Raw genomic sequence first — 17,731 nt, 5'->3', positions numbered from 1 at the left:
ATTTTTAAAGGATGACTTGAGTGCAAAGACTGAATGGTGACATTCAGTTGTATGTTCAGTTGATTGCCACAAGAGGGTGTAACAACACCACAGCCTAATGTGAGCGTCTGAGTCTGTCTGCATCTGGATGTACACTGTGTGAGGATTTATTTATAGTGTTACTCCTGTTGTCACAGCAGATGGTCCTTCACTAATGTAGTCAACTAAAGACATCACAAGGGCAGATGGTGTCTAGCTAAAGTCACAGCCAAGTCTGTCAGTCATCCTTTGCTATATGTGGAAATGTGTTTGTTGTAGTGCAGTCATTCAGTAACAAGTGAAACAAAACAGCAAATTGAGGAAAACATTTGATATATTGATGATTTTATTGACAAATACTGGAAAAATACAATGTGCATACAGTACAAAATTCAAGTAAGATTAAAAAGTGCAAAAGTAATGTATTTAAAATCATTAATGCCAATCAATCAAAACTAAAGAACATATTTCAGAACATAAACAGAGGATCCTTTCACGTCTAATGCTGAAAAATACACTCGGATCATAAACAATGCTGCAGTTCCAGTAAGCCTTCATATCTAATTGTGCACAATTTGAAGCTGAATGAGAAATCAAAGCACCTTTTGTCTTCACACTGTGCTCTTGACATCAATGACTATGGAGTAACTGACCAGCTGAGTGTATTGCTGGCCGTCTTTTTCTGTCACCGGTGGCTTCTTCACCTCAGGAGAGCCAGGCTCCTGCATCAGAGTTGTCAAGGCCGAGAGAGACTCCGGCTTCTGGATCACAGAGGGAGCGTGCAGCAGCAAGAGAGAAGGAAAAAGGTTAAAGAGAGTATTGATTTTGGTTTCGTGAGCAAAGAATTTTTTTACTGAGGAATAAATTCTCACCTTATATTTTGTCTTGTTACTGACTATGCTGTGAAACAAAACAAAATTGTATTATTCCTTTAATTTTCTTTTTAGGAACTTGTCGTGCAAAATATCACCACTAGATGGCACTGCGACACTGAGTCAGTTCAAATGGTCAAGTTGCAGCTGTGAATGTGACAGGGATATCAATGGAGACGAGTGGTGACCCGAGTCCTCATCATTGATCTTTCATGTCACAGGCAGCAGATTACTTTGTACATTATGACCTCAGTGACATCAACTCAACAAAGATCTGCTGCTGTCAAAAAGTGTCCCCAGTATTGGAGTGGAGGTTGAGAGGGGGGTTGATGTTAGTCCCAAAATAGCTTTTCTCCTGGGGAGTCATGTTTTCTTGTGTACATTGTGCGACTGACCTTCCCAAATTAGCCTGACAGGAGCCTCCCACTGGAGCGGGGGATAATAGGACCGAGGCTCTATCAACCAATGGCACCTTGACCAAATGTTCTGACCAGAGAGGAAGGCCTATTGAAATAGCTTCTGAACCACTGTTGTGCCGCACGGTGCGGCTTTATTCACAGCGAGACCCGATCGGATCCTGACAAACATTCTTGAGAGAAGTTAGATTTGGCAGTGAACATGGAAATGTGCAAACTTCTGCAGGCAGAAACCATAAACAGTTCTTGGATGGTGACAGATATCTCACATCAGTCGTAAAAGACAAGTGACTCACTGATTTTTTCCAACAGCAATAAGATTAAGAGATGGAGATGTTGGGGGTTTTTTTTGCTGATGAATGGCAGCTCGAATTTCATTATACTAATAACTTCCGAAGATGTGGACTTTTTGAACCTTTTACCTTTGTTTTTGCAATGTGGCATTGGTGATAATGAGCCAACTAACAGCAGTCTACTGCAAAAAGTGCCAGAAGTAACACTGCTAAAAGCCAGAGCAGGAAACTGGAAAATAAATCTGTTGTTCTCACTGATAAAGGGAACATTTTCTACCTGTCTACAAGCAGGGTATGCGGTTCGCAGAGGCACCTGTCTGCATTCAGCCACATTACTTCCTGTTTGTGAATAATATACAGGATACTGGGGTTTTGGTGAGTAGGGTTAGCGAGCCGCATCCTGTTTGTCTCGAATTGTATGGCGCCAGCAGCGTTGCCCTCATTTGCCCGTCAACACTTCACCTGCAGAGCTGCAACCTGTCACCTGTGGAGGCATTTAACTCACCAGCACACCCAGAGAGTGACGACGAGCATAAGCATAATAGCCGAGGCCGAGGATATGCAGATCATGGTCACCAGTGCTGAAACACATGCATACACACAGCTGTCAATGCCACACATTTTGGAGTCTGATAATACCTCAGCATGCTGATATGATCAGAAGATATAGAGTAGAGAGTAAACAGGTTACTCCACTTTATGAATGTAGATGGAAAATACAACATGGTTAAGTACTCACCAAACAATTTGTCCTCGCTCATGACCTCCACTTGAATGTTGACTGTGGCCGTGTGGTGATAGAAGGATGCCTGGCAGGTGTACAGGCCTTCGTCCAGCTCTGTGAGTGCTGACTGGAAGACCATTGCAAGCCCTTCCATTTGGACAAATGAGCCATCACTCCTGAAACACAAGCAACTTTTAGCTGAAGAGAAGGCTGGAAGTATTTTTATATTCTTCTTATTGTGAACAAATCTCTTGAAAATACCAAAACAAACAATGTGTCACTCGATTCCAAGCCCATCTGTTCATCTATCCAAAGGCACAAATCATCAAAATAGCACAAAAATTATGAAGTTTGATTCGTTTTAGCTGTTATGTAACAGGAGTAAATGTGCATTTGTTTGGGGCTATTTTCAGCTGCAGATTAATACACATTTGGTGCTCTAGTGAGTATTTACTGGAGCAGGATGTGTGCCTGAGATGGACTGAAAATAGCCTACAGTGCTCATGTCTTAAAAGTAGAACTATGGTACAGAGGAAGGGTTTGGATGCACAGACAATACTTCATTGTTATTTATTGGTCTTTTAATTTCATGGGATTTGTTGACAATAAGAAAAATATAGTAATAATCCAAATGTATACTTTAATGTAAGACTGACATCCATTTTGTGGAAACAATCCAATTTACATTTAGATTACATTACAAGTGTATTAGCTTCTTTAAATGGGGAGAACAATGAATTTGTAAAGTACACTGTGTCTGCAGGTGCTTCCTCCCAATATTTTGGTGGTAGATAATAGAGGATACACCACCTTCTACAGTTGAGGTTGTACTCTGGCATGTTGCCTTCGACTCGGAGCAGTATTTTCTGGTTGTGATGATTTTCCTGGAGAGCCAGCCTGTGTTTGATGGGTTCACCACCGTAGCGGCTTTGCAGAGGAGTTGTGTGGTTTAGGACTCTCACAGCGGAGATGTCTGCATGAAAAGACAGTTGAACCTTGAAAATTAACCTTGTATCTTTGGATCTCCCAATGCATTCATGTGAATTTTGACATTTGCAATAACTGAAGTATACAGGTGTTCATAGAGGTATTGTTTCTGTTAAACTCACAGTATCTGGGGATGTGAATCTTCTTCTTCTCGGTTGCTCCATGTTCGAAATGATAGATACAGGTGAGGTCCTGCCCCTCATGAAGGGCCAGAGGAAACTGATAGGTCAGCCTGGCTTTCAGGACTTTGCCTTCATACTCTGACTGCAGGGATGTTTGGCTTTTAGCATTTTCGGGAAGAACCCAGGCGAGGTTCCGCCCGACACCCTCCCCTCTGCATTCGCACACTGCCAGCCAGAGGGTAGAGCCGTGCTGTCTTTCCACAGACACACTCAGCAGAGGGGCTTCTGAAAAAGAAAACAAGGGGATGAGCAGCTGTGTGAGTTTGTGTGTGTGTCACAGAGAGAAATATCTCAAAGAAAGAAATAACGTACCGTGCACAAGAATGTGTATTGTTCTTTCTTCTGGTGCCTCCAGGCTCGGATGCTCCACCATGCAGGTCAAATTCTGACCAGAATACAAAGAAGACAAGATGTGCACAGAACTATGGGCCGATACCAGTCCATCAGCCCGATCTTCTGGAGTCTCTGACACATAACTGATGCTGTTGTCATTGTTTTCAACGTGCCAGGTTATGGTTGCTGCGGGGGCAACACTTTCCACAGAGCAGTCCACCTTTGTGTACTTGTGACCGTCTTTCCACTCAGTGCTGGAGTTGATGGTAATATTTGGGGGAGCTGCGTGAGAAAGAGAAGTTAAACCACAGGAAGTGAGAAATTTCTTTAGAGAAACTATTAAATCTATAGTGAGCTTACACGGCCAAATATGTCCGCTACTCAGACAAAATTATCAATCGCCTGATTTGTTGAACATACCGCAACGAGGGAGTGTTACGCTCCTGTTCTCTGGCTCCTCAAATGCAGGGTGATTTATCACACACTCTGCAGTGAGCTTCCAAGGCGAGCAGGCAGGGAGGAATAAAACTCCCTTGACAGAGTGGCTTCCATTATGAGAAGTGAAATTGAACCAAGAGACTCCAGACACACCCTCTGGTAGAAGCCAGGACATGTTGGCTGCAGGAACAGCATCAGCTGCTGAGCACTCAATCACCCTGCGTCCATCTTTGGTCTGCGAATCAACTCGTATTGTGGGAGGAACTGAGTGGAAGGGTGCGGACAGAATGTTCCACATCAATATTTCATATAATGCAGAAAATTCAAAATGTATTCATGAAAGTCTTTTAAGAAATATATGCAAGGATTCCCACCTACCAGGCTGTATAACTTGAGGTTTAACTGTGACATTAAACCTCAGCGTTGCTTGGAGATGGTGATACGAGACCAAACATTCATACAGGCCAGCATGCCGATGGCCCACAGGACCCTGAACTTTGAGGCTGCTGCCAACCAGCTCCACACCCTCAGGCAAGGGTCCATCATCTCTGAAGGGGAAACACAAGCAAAGAGGAATTCATGCTTCAGTTTACTAATATTCAGTTATATTACAGTTAAATGTTGAATAAATTATTATTTCATTCAGGAAACATGTCTGAATCTGTATCCTGCAGTCTGTCACTTGTGGTTTGGTGCCACCGAATGTGTTACCACATCCTCCACAAGATATGTAGGTTGTTTCAGTCTATATGTACACAGGGACAACACAGTGATACCAATATCATCTGTTTCTGAGTATTTTCCAACGTATTATTCTTTGTTTTTTTTCAATGTGAAAGAGAGAGAAAAAAAATGAAAATGCAAAACCAAAAAGAAGAAAAAAAATAAGTCAGAAAAAATAAATTTACAGGCCAGAAGTTGCCAGATTTAACATAAGGCTTGTCTCCACAGCCAACCATGTATTGAGTGACACAAACAATGACACAAAAGATATCGCTGATTAAAGTAATAAAAAGTTGACATTCTGTCTTAAAGGGTTGTGCCAGAGATTTAATGTCACACTTCCAAAACTCACAAAAGGCTGCTAAAAGTCCCTAGAATTGGTCAAACTCCCAAAATGCTGGATCAATCATCCTATATTTCCCATTATGCAGCTCAACAGCATATTTTCCTATGTCTTTGACAGACTTTTTCATACTCTAAGCTCCTTCAGATCAACAGAAGAGTTACTGTTCTCACAGGTTTGAGTAGTACTCTCCATGAAAACTGAACTTTATGTGTACATTTCTCCTTTAACTCCAAATATTTCTTACGTTTTGCAGGTAACATTGTAACGTGGCACATTCCCAGTGATTGGCAGTCTGATGAAGGAGTCAGTCTGTCCTTCCTGCAGCTCTGAATATTCAGAATCTTGGAAGTCACCACTGTTGCTTCCCTCCTCTGAGTTCAACAGCTGACCTCCTGACAAATCTGCAGAATAAAAAGAAAGCACATCTCTGTTTACTGCAACTTCTTCCTCACAATCATCAGTGTTTTTCTGCATGTGAAATACTCACAAAAAGACGGCAGTGTGATGACTTGTGACACTTTCTGTGTAAATTTGGGGTGGTCAAACACACAGGTGACATTGTGCCCCTCATAAACTAATGCAGGGAGGAAGACTGAGCTTGTTTGTATGTCTGAGTCTGTGTTGTTCTCTGTCTGCAGCTCTTCATCGGTGTTCAAAGCCAAGGACATGTCAGTGGCAGGTCTCCCTCCAGACGAAATGCAAGAGACCACCCAGAACTCACTTCCTCCTTGTTGTATCATCTCTGCTTTAATGGTCACATTTGGCCTCGCTGCAGAGCAGGAAGAAAGGCGAGAAGAGTTATTCTTTCTCAAGGTCTGATGTTTTTTCCAGCAAATTAAAAAGTCAGATAGCAAGTTGAAGCTCAGGGTGTTTTTGTTAAATGGGAAGCTGTGGCCGGATGAGCAGAATGTTAGCTAAACACAGGCCGTGAGGGGCTTCTGCTTGGGTTTTGGAGAGTGCTGACTTGGGCTTATCACCTGTCCCATCTGTTGGCCGGGCTGCAGCTGAGAGCAGATGTCTGGCCCAGCTGCTGTCCAACCAATGCTGAGAGAACCACAGGCTTTAATACAGGGAATCAGCAGAGATCAGAGTCTATTATCAAATACATAAAAGTGGTAGTGTCATACAATAGCCAGCCATCCCTAATGAGTAAGAGAAGTAAGCTAACACCTGATAATAGCTCGGCTGCTGGGGAAAGTATGTACGATTAAAGTGAGTTAAAGCACTTTGGCTTTAAAAATTCCATCTGTTAACACCTACAGTTAGTGCGGATTTAACCACAGCAGTTTGGAAATTAACCCCAAGCTGCAATACTTCACCGGAGTGTGAATGTATCATGGACAAACGAGCTGGCTGGCCTGGCTCACGCTAATGGAATCGTTACCATAAATTCTGCTGTATGAACATTTACTGCATCCATGCAGAGATTTAAAGTGTGGATGCCATTTCAAAAACATAGTCAAACAAACAAAGTAAACTACTTAATTTACTACAGAAAGCTTAACACGTATGGACAGATTCAAAAGCAAGTCAGCCAGTGAGTAGCTGTGACCACCAGGGGGCATTTCAAGAACAATTTGAAACGTAAATGTAAATTTTTGGAAGTAAATGTAATCTGTGTTAGTATGGTATGGTGGTACAATGAGAGTATTTATAGGTTGAAGGCCGAACTGGAAGGGTTCTATCGATCAGCATTATGCTGCACTGTAGAAGAGTATTTACTGGGTTTATTTAGTCTTGTGTTTGCTAGAGGCTGTGCATATACCATGAGAGTCAGAGCCCACGTGTGAGGTTGAACATTGCTGGGTCAGTTTCTGTTCCTTAAATACTGAGGTGACAACAAAGCCAAATTGTGTTGGTGTTTGTATCATTTTTAACAGCCTGGGTTGTATGTGCTAAAGTTTTGCTTAATAGTTTTACAGTCGTGTTTCACTTAAAGATGTATTTAAATGAATTGTCAGCTAGAGAATAATTATGACACATAAAGAAAAATAAATCTGTAAATTTATTTAAATATTGAATTTTAAATCTGCGTTATCATATTTTTTTGCAACTTGGGGGCAGTAGAAAGTCAGCAAACAACTGCTTATTTACACATTCAGCATACACAGAGCAACATTATCATTCATCTGGAGTCATGTTTCTGGACACCTGACAAATTTCCAATATTCACTCTCTTTTTGCTCTTGAGGGAAATGTCTTTGCTTTTTAGCCGCTAAACGCTCCACTATGTTCACGAGGTAGTTGCTAACTTTGTCTGTCTGCTGTTTGGTGCTGTGCAGGTTGCCTGCAGTGGATTAATCAGTTCTGCTCAAAAAAGCTGCCTGCTGCGACTGAAAAACACGCTGGTAAGAGTAAACCAAAACAGAAAGGTGTGGGCTTGAAAAACAAACAAAAAAAACAGCTAAAAATACATCAAAATGATCTCTAGAACTGAGTGAAACTGCAGAGTCAGGCCATAATTTCTTCAAGGACTGACCTCTTTTTAATATAGATGTAGTCTTTTGATCCAGAATGAAAATATTGAGAAGCTTTAATGTTGTAAATTTAGCATTTTTTGACTAAATAAAGTGAGTGTGCTGGATGTCTATAGTTCCTTCTCACTCAAGATTCTTTGTTTCTTTGCACCTATCATCAATACTTTGGTTGAAGTTGAATTTTGTAAGATTTTGAAAAGAGTTTTTTACCATTCTTTATACATGAGTCAAATTATTTTCGTAAAAACAAAACTGAACTGGAGAAATGCTGTAACCAGACTGCATGCTGCACTGTGGAATGATATTGTTACTAAGTAGTTACTGAGGTTGTTGCTGCATTATGATGCTCCATATGCTCGACACCAGTGAAAGAGAGCATTCCCACATGAATGCATTGCACTGCGCAATGTGATTTATGGTCTGTCACTGTGTATGTGGAGCAGAGTGAGAAGGAACAGCCAGCATGAAAAATCAGCAGGAGAAACTTATCGTGTTGTGAGGTGCTGAGTCATGATGCATGATTACAAAACTCTGACTGGTGATGCAATACAATATGTCACTTATTGGCGACACAGATGTAAAACAAAAACCACCAACAACACGAACGTTCTCAGCTGTGAGTGTGAGCTTACTGTACGTTTCCACCCTGACTGTGGTGAGTTTGGGGTTTGGGAGGGTCGGGTGTTTGATCACACAGGTCACGCTGTCCTCGTCCAGCAGGTGGGTGGGGAAGTGGAGGATACTGCTCAGGGTGGAGGTGCCGTTTGAGTGAACAGTATCAGTCACGTTCACAGTAAAAGGGTAATCTGAAGGAGGAAGGCCGTTGACTAGCCAGCTGATCTGAGGCGGAGGCCTGCCGGCGACGGCAGAGCACTGCACCGACTGGTAGTGAGAGCCGTTTATGGTCTCTGCATTCACCTGGATCTGGATATCAGGCCGAGCTGTGATTGGAGGAACAAGTACACATGTCCTTAAATGATGTAGGCATGTCTTAGGTCAAACAAGTAAAATCAGACTGGTGTTGCAACCTTTTAGATTTAGACATTACTTTATTTTTTTATATTATTACACTACTAACATTATTGGCTTGACTTACCTACTACCGTGAGGAATACGCTGTCAGAATTATAATCAGCCGTTGATTCAAACTCACATATGTATTCTCCCTCTACATCCACACTGGACACATCCATCTTAACTGTGAGGTTGGTGATAGAGTCTGGGGCTGAGAAGCCAGTGCGGTTAAATGGCAGGCCATTATCAAACCCTGCCAGTCCCGCAGATTTACGCTTAGAGTTAATCTGGCGTCTCCACTTGGCACTCTCAATCTCACTCTTGCCCAGATATCTACAGGGCAGGTACACATCCTCTCCCAGGACTGCTGTGATGTTGTGTGTGATCTCCACCTCTCCATCTGAGACACAGAAAAACACAATGACAATGAGAGGTCGTAAAGCCACCTGAACAGTCCTAAAATTGCAAAAACAAGCAAAGCAGAAATGCATTAAGGGGGAAAATGCGATTGTTCTTCTCCCTGAGAGGACGGACAGACGCTGATAGATGTCTACTGTTGTGCCTATGAAAGGGGTTTCTGCACATCCCATTGTGATTCACTACTTAAGTGAAACTGTGATGGATGAGGCAGACTACCCGGGTCAGTGGTTATGAGGTTCTCAGTCATGTTATCATAATTAGAATGTGCCGATGACGAATCAATATAAACAACACAAAGAGCCTACAGCTAGTTGTGCTTAAATTAAATGCTTATGTCAAAATGAAAATGAAAAAAACATATAAAAGAGTTGTTACCTTCATTTGGTATGTAAACCAAGGAACTGTATTGGACAAATTAAAATTTTAACCTGATGGTGGCGCTAGATGAAAAGTCAGGTCATTTTCTAAAGTTATTAGAATTCCTTCTGATGGCAACATGAATATTTAAACTAAATTTGAGAAATTTCCCTCAACAAATGAATCACAAAGAGGAGAAGTAAGGGCATGATCAAAGTTATTAGGTTACATCCTCTGGGTACCATGAATATGTGTTTTCCACCAATCTATCCAGTAGAAGTTGAGATAGTTCACTGGATAAAGGAGACATTTGACCTGCTGGTGGTGCTAGATGACAAGTCAGGGGATAACCAAAGTCATTTGGATTCATCCTCTGGGGAACATGAATGCCTGAACAAAATGTCATGGCAATCCATCAGATAGTTGTTGAGATATTTCACTCTGGACCGAAGTGGTGGACTGACCCACGCTGCCATTGTAAAGCCACACTGCTAAAAACACATGGAGCTGCAACCCAAACAACTTGATGAAAGTATAAGTTAAAGATGAAGTAGCTGTCTAATACTCAAAATTAGTGAACACTGGAATTAGACTTTTTGCACACAGTGACACTTGACAAATGTGGCCTTGTCCCCTCAGTGTATATTTAATAGAAGACTCCATTATGTTAATGAAATGAAAACAGTCCAAAAGTTACGCCCTGATCTATACCCAGACACCGACGACCTCTTCCGTCCACACTTGAGAAATCAGCCATGATTAGGGGAGGTTTCAGAGGAAAGGACATTTAATAGAAGCTGACAGGTTTTAGCACTTGCAGAAAGGACAGTGTGCAGACTCCAATGCATACCAAGTCCTTTTTATCCTGCTTCCTCTGCTGACTTTATCAAAGTGCACTTGAGGACACAGTTTGCTCTATTGGCCAGGTAAAGCCAAGAACGTTTTATTCACCTTTAGATACATGATGAGTGAAATGATGGCAATTTGCTGCTGCATTGCTTCATGGAAAACTATTGAACCCACAGCCAGCTGCTGCAGTCTGAACCAAACTGTTTGCATCAAACACTGTTTGAATGCTGGAATGCTGTTGGTCTTACTATACATCACAACAAATGGAAACAATGTGGAGAGACTCCAAAGCCTTTTAAGAGGAAAGGACACAGAGGGAGAGAAATAAATATGCTGTACAGGTTCAATTATGCCTTGTGGGTTCATAATTCATTTGCCCTTGCAGGTTATTGCCAAAATAAATGTCAGCCAAGCATGGAAAAGGCACACCTTAAGGATACAAACTCAGTAATAACTGAGAAAGAAATCAGGTATTCATGCACTGCATCATATTTCCTGAGCCCCACAGGCTTCTATTTCTCACCAAACAGCAACCATTCACCCGTGGTATACACAGCAACTCTTTCCTTTGCAGGCTGGGGATGTGGTAAACAAATAAGACTTTCGACTCTTAAAAACAAAGCTTTTTCACAAGTTCAACTTTCATCTCCAGCTGGGAGTCTCAGTTACTCTGCAGGCACAAAGACTTCAAACTGAAAACTATGCAGTAGGATCTGTCAATAAGTGTAGCCTGCAGAGGGTTTTCCCCTTACACAAGAAAAAAACCCTTAACGACCCTCATATATTAACTTTAAAAGGCTGTAAAGAATCTAATGTGGTTTTAGGTGGCACCACTGATCAATAACAATGAACTGCCAGAGTGACAATACCAACATGTCATCAGCAATATACTGCAGAAATAGTTATTATTTAGTGCATTCAATATGCATCCAGCATGTGGTTTTATTGCCTGTGTGCATTTATAATTGGACTAATCACTTAGGAAAACCATAGCAGCCCTGTTTAGTGTGAATGCCACAGGTTAAACAAGACCTTAAGGGCCAGTAAAATAAGCCCATAAACAGCTGACAGTCACAGACGGATTGTAACCCTGCAGACTTACCCAGACTTTCCAAGCAGTGAGCAACATTTAGGACAAGACCCAAAATCAGCAGCCCTGAGCATCCCATGATGGTGTCATTGAGTGAAATAAAGTTGGACTGACTGTATGGCAGGCATAAAAGGGTATTTAAAGTGTGTATTCTGTGGTTAAGCTTATGGTTTGGTACACACCCATACAGCTGACACTGACGTCTGTGCATGTGTCTTTGTGCGTACTGCCACTCATACCCCCACCTTATGGATGTGTACACACACATGCACGTAGCTGTGTGTAAAACCGCTTCTCCCTTTTGTTTTCTGAAACTATACCTGTGCTTCTGTGCACAGTATCAGAGTAGGTGCACATTTCAGTATCTGCTCTCTGATTCTGTTTCACATGCACTATGTGTCTGTTCAGTTACTCAGCCACCTCATATAGCACAGCGCTTTGGGAAGTGGTAAAGCCATGCATCATTCATACCATCCTGTCCCTGCTGGGGCACTCAGAGACGGCCTGTCTGCGAGACAGCTCGCTGCTGCTCATGCCCTGCAGTTTGGGAAATCACTCACTTCTGGGTATTGTTTTATGGCATAATGCTCCTCTAATTCACTTTGAGACTGTGTGTTTTTTCTCCAGTCAGAATTATTTGCTGAGCACAATTTGTCACCCTGCTAAGAAAACTGCAAATGTAGGTGAGAAAAGTAAAGACATTTTGCAGGGACTCAGCATTGCACAGCATTTCAGGACAGTCTATGTGCCATCTTTTATTTCCTGTTGAAGTTGATCAACTTTAGTGTTGAGTCACCAAAGCCACAGTATAGGATGACAGTGAATTAAATGACCTGACCAAAAAGAAACTCAAAATCACATTTTGATTGTGTGTGGTTTGTAACGGCTTTTTGAATCATAGTTATGAAACTGGCACCGGTAGTGAGACTTTTTGTATCCTGTGAAAGTGGGTTTTACAACAAAGAAAAATACTTGTGTCATCCTCTTTTGCTCTCTACTACTACACACATTCTCACACACACAACAGCAGCAGGGCCTGTACTACACAAACATGCCTTAAACAGCCTCCAGTGCCTTTTTATCCACACATCTCCTTTATGGTGCTGAATTTAAAGCCTCAGTCGGGTCTTTCTTTGCATGGTAAGAGGCTAAGGCCCTTAAATAGACCTTAAATTCAGGAGTTAGACACCAGAATCAATAGCAGAGGAAAGAGCATCAGCTACATTTAGGGCCTACCTTTTGTTTGTTCACAATGAAATTCAGATGTTTAATCCCTTAAAAGGTAGTTATTTCATGCACCTCTCACCTTAACCTCCAGTTGAAAGTCTTCAAAGGGTTTTTTTTTTTTAGAAAATAGGCATCCAAGACTTAATCAAGCCAAGTATCATATCATGGTTCCTTGTTGAGTTTCTTTTATTTTGTTATTGAGTTATTTTGTTTAATAAGACAAATTTAGAAGCAGATGAAAGAAAGCAAATTAGTATTTAAATTACAAATAACAGAAATCAGCTTCTTAACCGCACATATAAATGGGGGAGGTTTTGTCGGCATCCTCAAAGCGAGAGATTAAAACTCTTATTATTTCCAGTCTTGCTCCCTGACTTGTTTTTGACTGTAAGAAGATTTTATCTCCGGAAGGTAAAACACAGTTCAGTCTATTATCAAAAAATTACACGCAACATTTGATTTGGAGGGCAAACACTTGACACAGAGTCAAGTTTATCTCTTAAAACCCGGTGTAATCACATGAACGTGGAGCTGGTGGTCATTTTTTCAGCTAATTAAATTACCTGAAGTGGTTATTCCCTGAAGGTAGGAGATGGAGAGGAGTTTGGAGAAGGAGTCTGGAAACCTTCAGTCTTTTCCGGGTGTGCCCTACTGTCTGCAAGCTAATGCATTTTACTGACAATGAATTGTTAACATTTCACAGACAAGGTACGTATAGATTTCACAGATGTCCAACTGGCATCCCTTTCACCTTGCTGGCTTTCTCTTTATCATTTTCTCAACGGACACACATGCGGAAATTCAGTACGGAAAAAAAAAGGTTGGTGATCAGCCAGCAATAATGTGTGTGCAGTAAAGCACCAGCAAACCTGGATGTGAAAGGCTGTGTGGTAACCTACTTAACTCCGTGGAGCCTTATCATCACTTTCTTCAGAGGAGGAAAATCACTGATCATCTCTTCCTGCTGTTATTCATTTACGGCTGAATTATCACCAAACCCTGCAGCCTTCCCACACACACTCACCAACACACACGCAAGGGCCCTTGAACAGATTCCACACTGACACGAAACTTGATTGATATGCCACTATCAATCTGAGTCACATACCAGTATTGGCCTGTGACACTGCTGGCATTCGTGTACAAAGAGAAATCAAGAAAGTAGATGTATCAGTACCATCAGCACGCACCTCTCTCTGGGATTACATACTGTATCTTGAAGAACAATCTAATACCACTCACGTTTGAAAAAGGCACGTGTGGTCTGCGCCACAGAGACAGGACAGAGAGTCTGGTTGGAAAGGCCTCTTATTTCACTGGCCTTGTCTGGAAAACAAATAGGAATAAAGGAAAAAGATTGGTCCAGTGTGTAACTTTTTAGCAGGATCTAATGGCAGAAATGGAATATAATGTTCATAGGTATGATTTAATTTGTGTATAATCACCTGAATATAAGAATTGTTGTGTTTTTGTTACTTTAGAATGAGCCACAGGTCGCCTTCCGTGGAGGTCGCCATGTTTCTACAGGACAAACCAAATACTGGGTCTAGATAGGGTCGTTCTCCTTTACACTTTGAAAGGGGAGGAAGAAGCAAGGGAGTCGCAGTCTGCAACTACACCACTAGGGGCCACTAAATCTTTCACATTGATTCTTTACTTTTAAATAATTTTTATTTTCTTGGTGAAGCAGCTTTTTTATGCTTCAATGTGTTGGAACAGCCTTACATTTTTAGCCTGGCTTTACCTCCAAAGGTTTTTTTGTCCTGAGATATTATGATCCAAATGTACTTAAAATAATACATTTTCTTACCAAGAGTCAGATGAGGAGATCGATACCACTCACATGTTTGTTCAAGAAAATATGAAGCCAACAGCTTGTTATCTTAGCTTAGCATAAAGACTGGAAACAGCTAACCTGGCTCTGTCCAAAGGTAACAAAATCCACCTACCAGTGCCTGAAGCTCTCTGATTAACATGTTATATGTTTGTTTAATATGCACAAAAAGTGTTAGAAACAAGTTCTTGCCAGAGCCAGGTTGGCTATTTCTCCCTGCTTACAGTCTTTATGCTAAGCTAAGCTAACAGTCTACTCACTGTAACTTCATATGTTATGAACAGATGTAAAAGTGGTATTGATCTTTTTATCAAATGTTCAGTATTCCTTTGAAATCTACCTTTTTAGCTCTGCACTTGCTTATTAAGTTTTATACAGTATTATCAGCCAAATGTACATCTCTCAGTCTCAAAAGTAAGTGCAATATTATTTTATATATGATATTATTGTATTAATACTACTTGATACAACTGTATGCACTGTTGGGTTGCTTGACCTTTTGTCAGTAAAACTTTTACCTGCAAAGCAACTAGTAGAAAATGTATTGAAGTAAAAAGTAAAAGAAAAGTTGCTTTCTGCTTTGGTTTTCATGTTTTTTTTTTGTTTTCTTTTATGAACAGGTGAATATTCTTATTGATTTTATTGCCCTTTTATCATCTACTGCCTGATAATTTGTATAAGTTTCTAAGATTTGGTTTAAGTGGGTTAGATCGATTGATTGACTGATTGTACTTTCTGCAGACAAACAAGTGCTGTATTTGCACCAACTCTGATGAGGAGGTGCTGACCACAGAAAGCAGCTGCACGCTCACAACACCTTTGTTCACTTTCAACGCCTTCATAAGACTACTGTATTTTAAATGTATCTATAATGCATGTAAGGACACTCACAACTTAAATTCATTGACAAAACATCCTGACCTTGTTTTTAAAAGCACATAATGGTTGCTGATGCATTTTATCAGCCCCTATAAAACATTATACATCCATAATAAATCATAATCATCTCATGAATGTTTATGACTTGTTGTCTGACAACCTTCTAAAGTGCCATTATGTTTAATGCTTTTCAAATGCATCATTCAACAGTATGACATTACCCAAAAAGAAAAATGGAGATTTCACACAGAGTTGTGATTCTTGATGAATCGTCGTTTTCTACGAGCACTCTGATGTGTGTTTATAGCATAAGGTGACTCATATTGAAATACCGCTTCTTATAATTTCCACAACTGCCAGGAAACTTCTGAAAGCTCATTAAATACATTCACATGATTGAAATGCAGCATAGAATAGAAAGTTTAATGCAACTGCAAAGCATACTGAGAGTAAAAAATTAATAAATTATCATCTTTACAGGATAAATAGTTTAAAATGATGAAAAAAACTCCTGCAGCAGGTTTGTTATTTTCTCTGTATGACTCATAACGTCTCTGATCAATCTCTTCTTCTCTAATGTCCCAGTGTGCTTTAACGGTTGAGGAGCCCAGGACGCTGAGTGCTTAATGGTTATTTAGTTGGTGGAAATTACTCAAACAGTGATGCTCCAGTCTTGAAGATGATGCATATGATGTTCAGGTCATGAGCCATTTATGTACTTCAACAGTTGAGGCTGAACTGCTGAGTGCTTAATGGTTATTTAGTTGATGGGAATTACTCAGATACACTCATGAAGAGTAGAGAGGCAAATCTGGTCATTACAGTAAGTAGATGATGGACCTCGGAAGAGGGTTTGTGATAAATGATACTGCTTTGAAATACTTTTCGGGGAAGTATAGCTCTTTGTTTTCTCAGGCAAAAATCAGAAGGGTAACCACGGTGTCCGGCCAGCTGAACCCGAAGCTTTGGTGGCTCATGTGAGGACGGGAGGATTAGTCTCGTTCCAGGGGTGAAAAAAGCGAGCCGCTGGCAGAGCATCAAGTGAGAATGTAAGTGAAATGGACAGCAGATGGCTCTGGTTCGTGCACCGGTTGTTTGGGACGTGCTGAGCATGGCTGGGCCTGTGCACCCCTCCAGACCTGGCACCAGTCCTGGCTTCCCCCACAACAGGACTCTTCAACCAGCAGGCTGTGAGTCTGTGCTAATGCAACCTGTACAACTCCCATCAGGGGAGGAGGAGAGTTCCTGAAGCCGGTCCAAGGAAATGGTTCCATTTATACTAAAAAATAAAATAAAAAAGAAAATTCATAAGGCCCAAAATCAAGATCTCTTGCACCTAAAGTTTGCGGTCATTTTTCCGTCATGATACACAATTGATTAAGGGACTAACACTTGAATCCTACTATATCTTGTTTTTATACAGAAACCACAAAGCTGTTGTTGTATTGTTGCAGAACCAAAAGGCCACACCTCAGTAACCACTTCCAGTAGTGGCCGCGCGAAAAGGTCGATCAGCGGTTGCTTTGCAGCGCTCTGACGACGACTTGGACGCCAAAATTAAAGACTTACAAAGGCTTGTTTGGTGAAATATAACAGCTTTAAATTCACATGTTCAGAGTTAAAACATTGCTGCCAGATCAACACGACTTTCCATGACATCATCTTTCTCAGGATGTCACTGTTGTGAAGTGTTGGATGCAAACACGATCCAAGAGGTGAAGTATTGTGTGCCTTTATTAGAGAGCTGATAATAGTAGAGAAATGACAGGAAATGAGGGGAGAGGTGAGACCACATGCAACCAGACTGAAATGGCAGTTGTTGCATTCATTGTCAGCAACTATGAGGTGATGAGTGCACCTCATATGTTTTATTCTTATTAAAAAAAGTAAAGTACTTACGGTTTGTTGAGGTGTAGCAGATGGATTTTCTTTGCAGCAGGCCTGAGTTGGATGTAAGTTGCAGATGACATGTGACATGTGATCCTGATAGCAGCCACATTTTAAACTGGCTGCCTTCTATATCATGCATCTGGTGTGACCCCAATCTTACATCAAAAACTACAGCAAATACATAGAAATCTAAATTCATAATTTAGAATGTGAACTACTGGCACTGCTTTCTACAACACACTGCAAATGGGAAATATGAACTTCACATGAAACACTCAACACCCCTGCACTAACTACTACTTGGTATCTCCTGGATCCTTTAAATTGTTGTTCGGATACCTTGGGGACTCTTTTAGTCTGAG

General features: G+C 41.0%; 1 protein-coding gene and 1 long non-coding RNA gene across 2 annotated transcripts; both read right to left on the bottom strand.

Moving 5' to 3' along the window:
- Positions 1 to 346: 346 nt before the first annotated feature.
- Positions 347 to 11,714, bottom strand: si:ch211-149e23.4 (uncharacterized). Its single transcript, XM_051397681.1, has 14 exons — positions 11,552 to 11,714; positions 8,906 to 9,223; positions 8,442 to 8,750; positions 5,820 to 6,101; positions 5,577 to 5,733; positions 4,642 to 4,811; positions 4,246 to 4,527; positions 3,805 to 4,107; positions 3,433 to 3,717; positions 3,134 to 3,296; positions 2,339 to 2,499; positions 2,105 to 2,180; positions 891 to 918; positions 347 to 779 (listed from the first exon to the last, which is right to left on the bottom strand). The coding sequence occupies exons 1-14, from the start codon at positions 11,616 to 11,618 to the stop codon at positions 630 to 632; spliced, it is 2,751 nt and encodes a 916-aa protein (XP_051253641.1). The 5' UTR covers positions 11,619 to 11,714; the 3' UTR covers positions 347 to 629.
- Positions 11,715 to 15,888: 4,174 nt separating this feature from the next.
- Positions 15,889 to 17,585, bottom strand: LOC127362222 (uncharacterized). Its single transcript, XR_007884399.1, has 2 exons — positions 17,379 to 17,585; positions 15,889 to 16,758 (listed from the first exon to the last, which is right to left on the bottom strand). It is a non-coding gene; the product is annotated as an uncharacterized LOC127362222 (long non-coding RNA).
- Positions 17,586 to 17,731: the final 146 nt, after the last annotated feature.

Source organism: Dicentrarchus labrax, unplaced genomic scaffold (assembly GCF_905237075.1).
Source record: "Dicentrarchus labrax unplaced genomic scaffold, dlabrax2021, whole genome shotgun sequence".
NCBI lineage: Eukaryota > Metazoa > Chordata > Actinopteri > Moronidae > Dicentrarchus > Dicentrarchus labrax.
This window is presented reverse-complemented; position numbering and strand designations above follow the sequence as displayed.

Excerpts from the sequence above, each read along its gene's own strand:
- si:ch211-149e23.4 (XM_051397681.1), bottom strand. The coding sequence starts at position 11,618 with ATGGGATGCTCAGGGCTGCTGATTTTGGGTCTTGTCCTAAATGTTGCT. Across the intron at positions 9,224-11,551 it reads TCACTGCTTGGAAAGTCTGG|ATGGAGAGGTGGAGATCACA; the intron begins GTAAGTCTGCAG and ends TCTGTGTCTCAG. Across the intron at positions 2,500-3,133 it reads TACAACCTCAACTGTAGAAG|GAGTGATGGCTCATTTGTCC; the intron begins GTGGTGTATCCT and ends CTTGTGTTTCAG.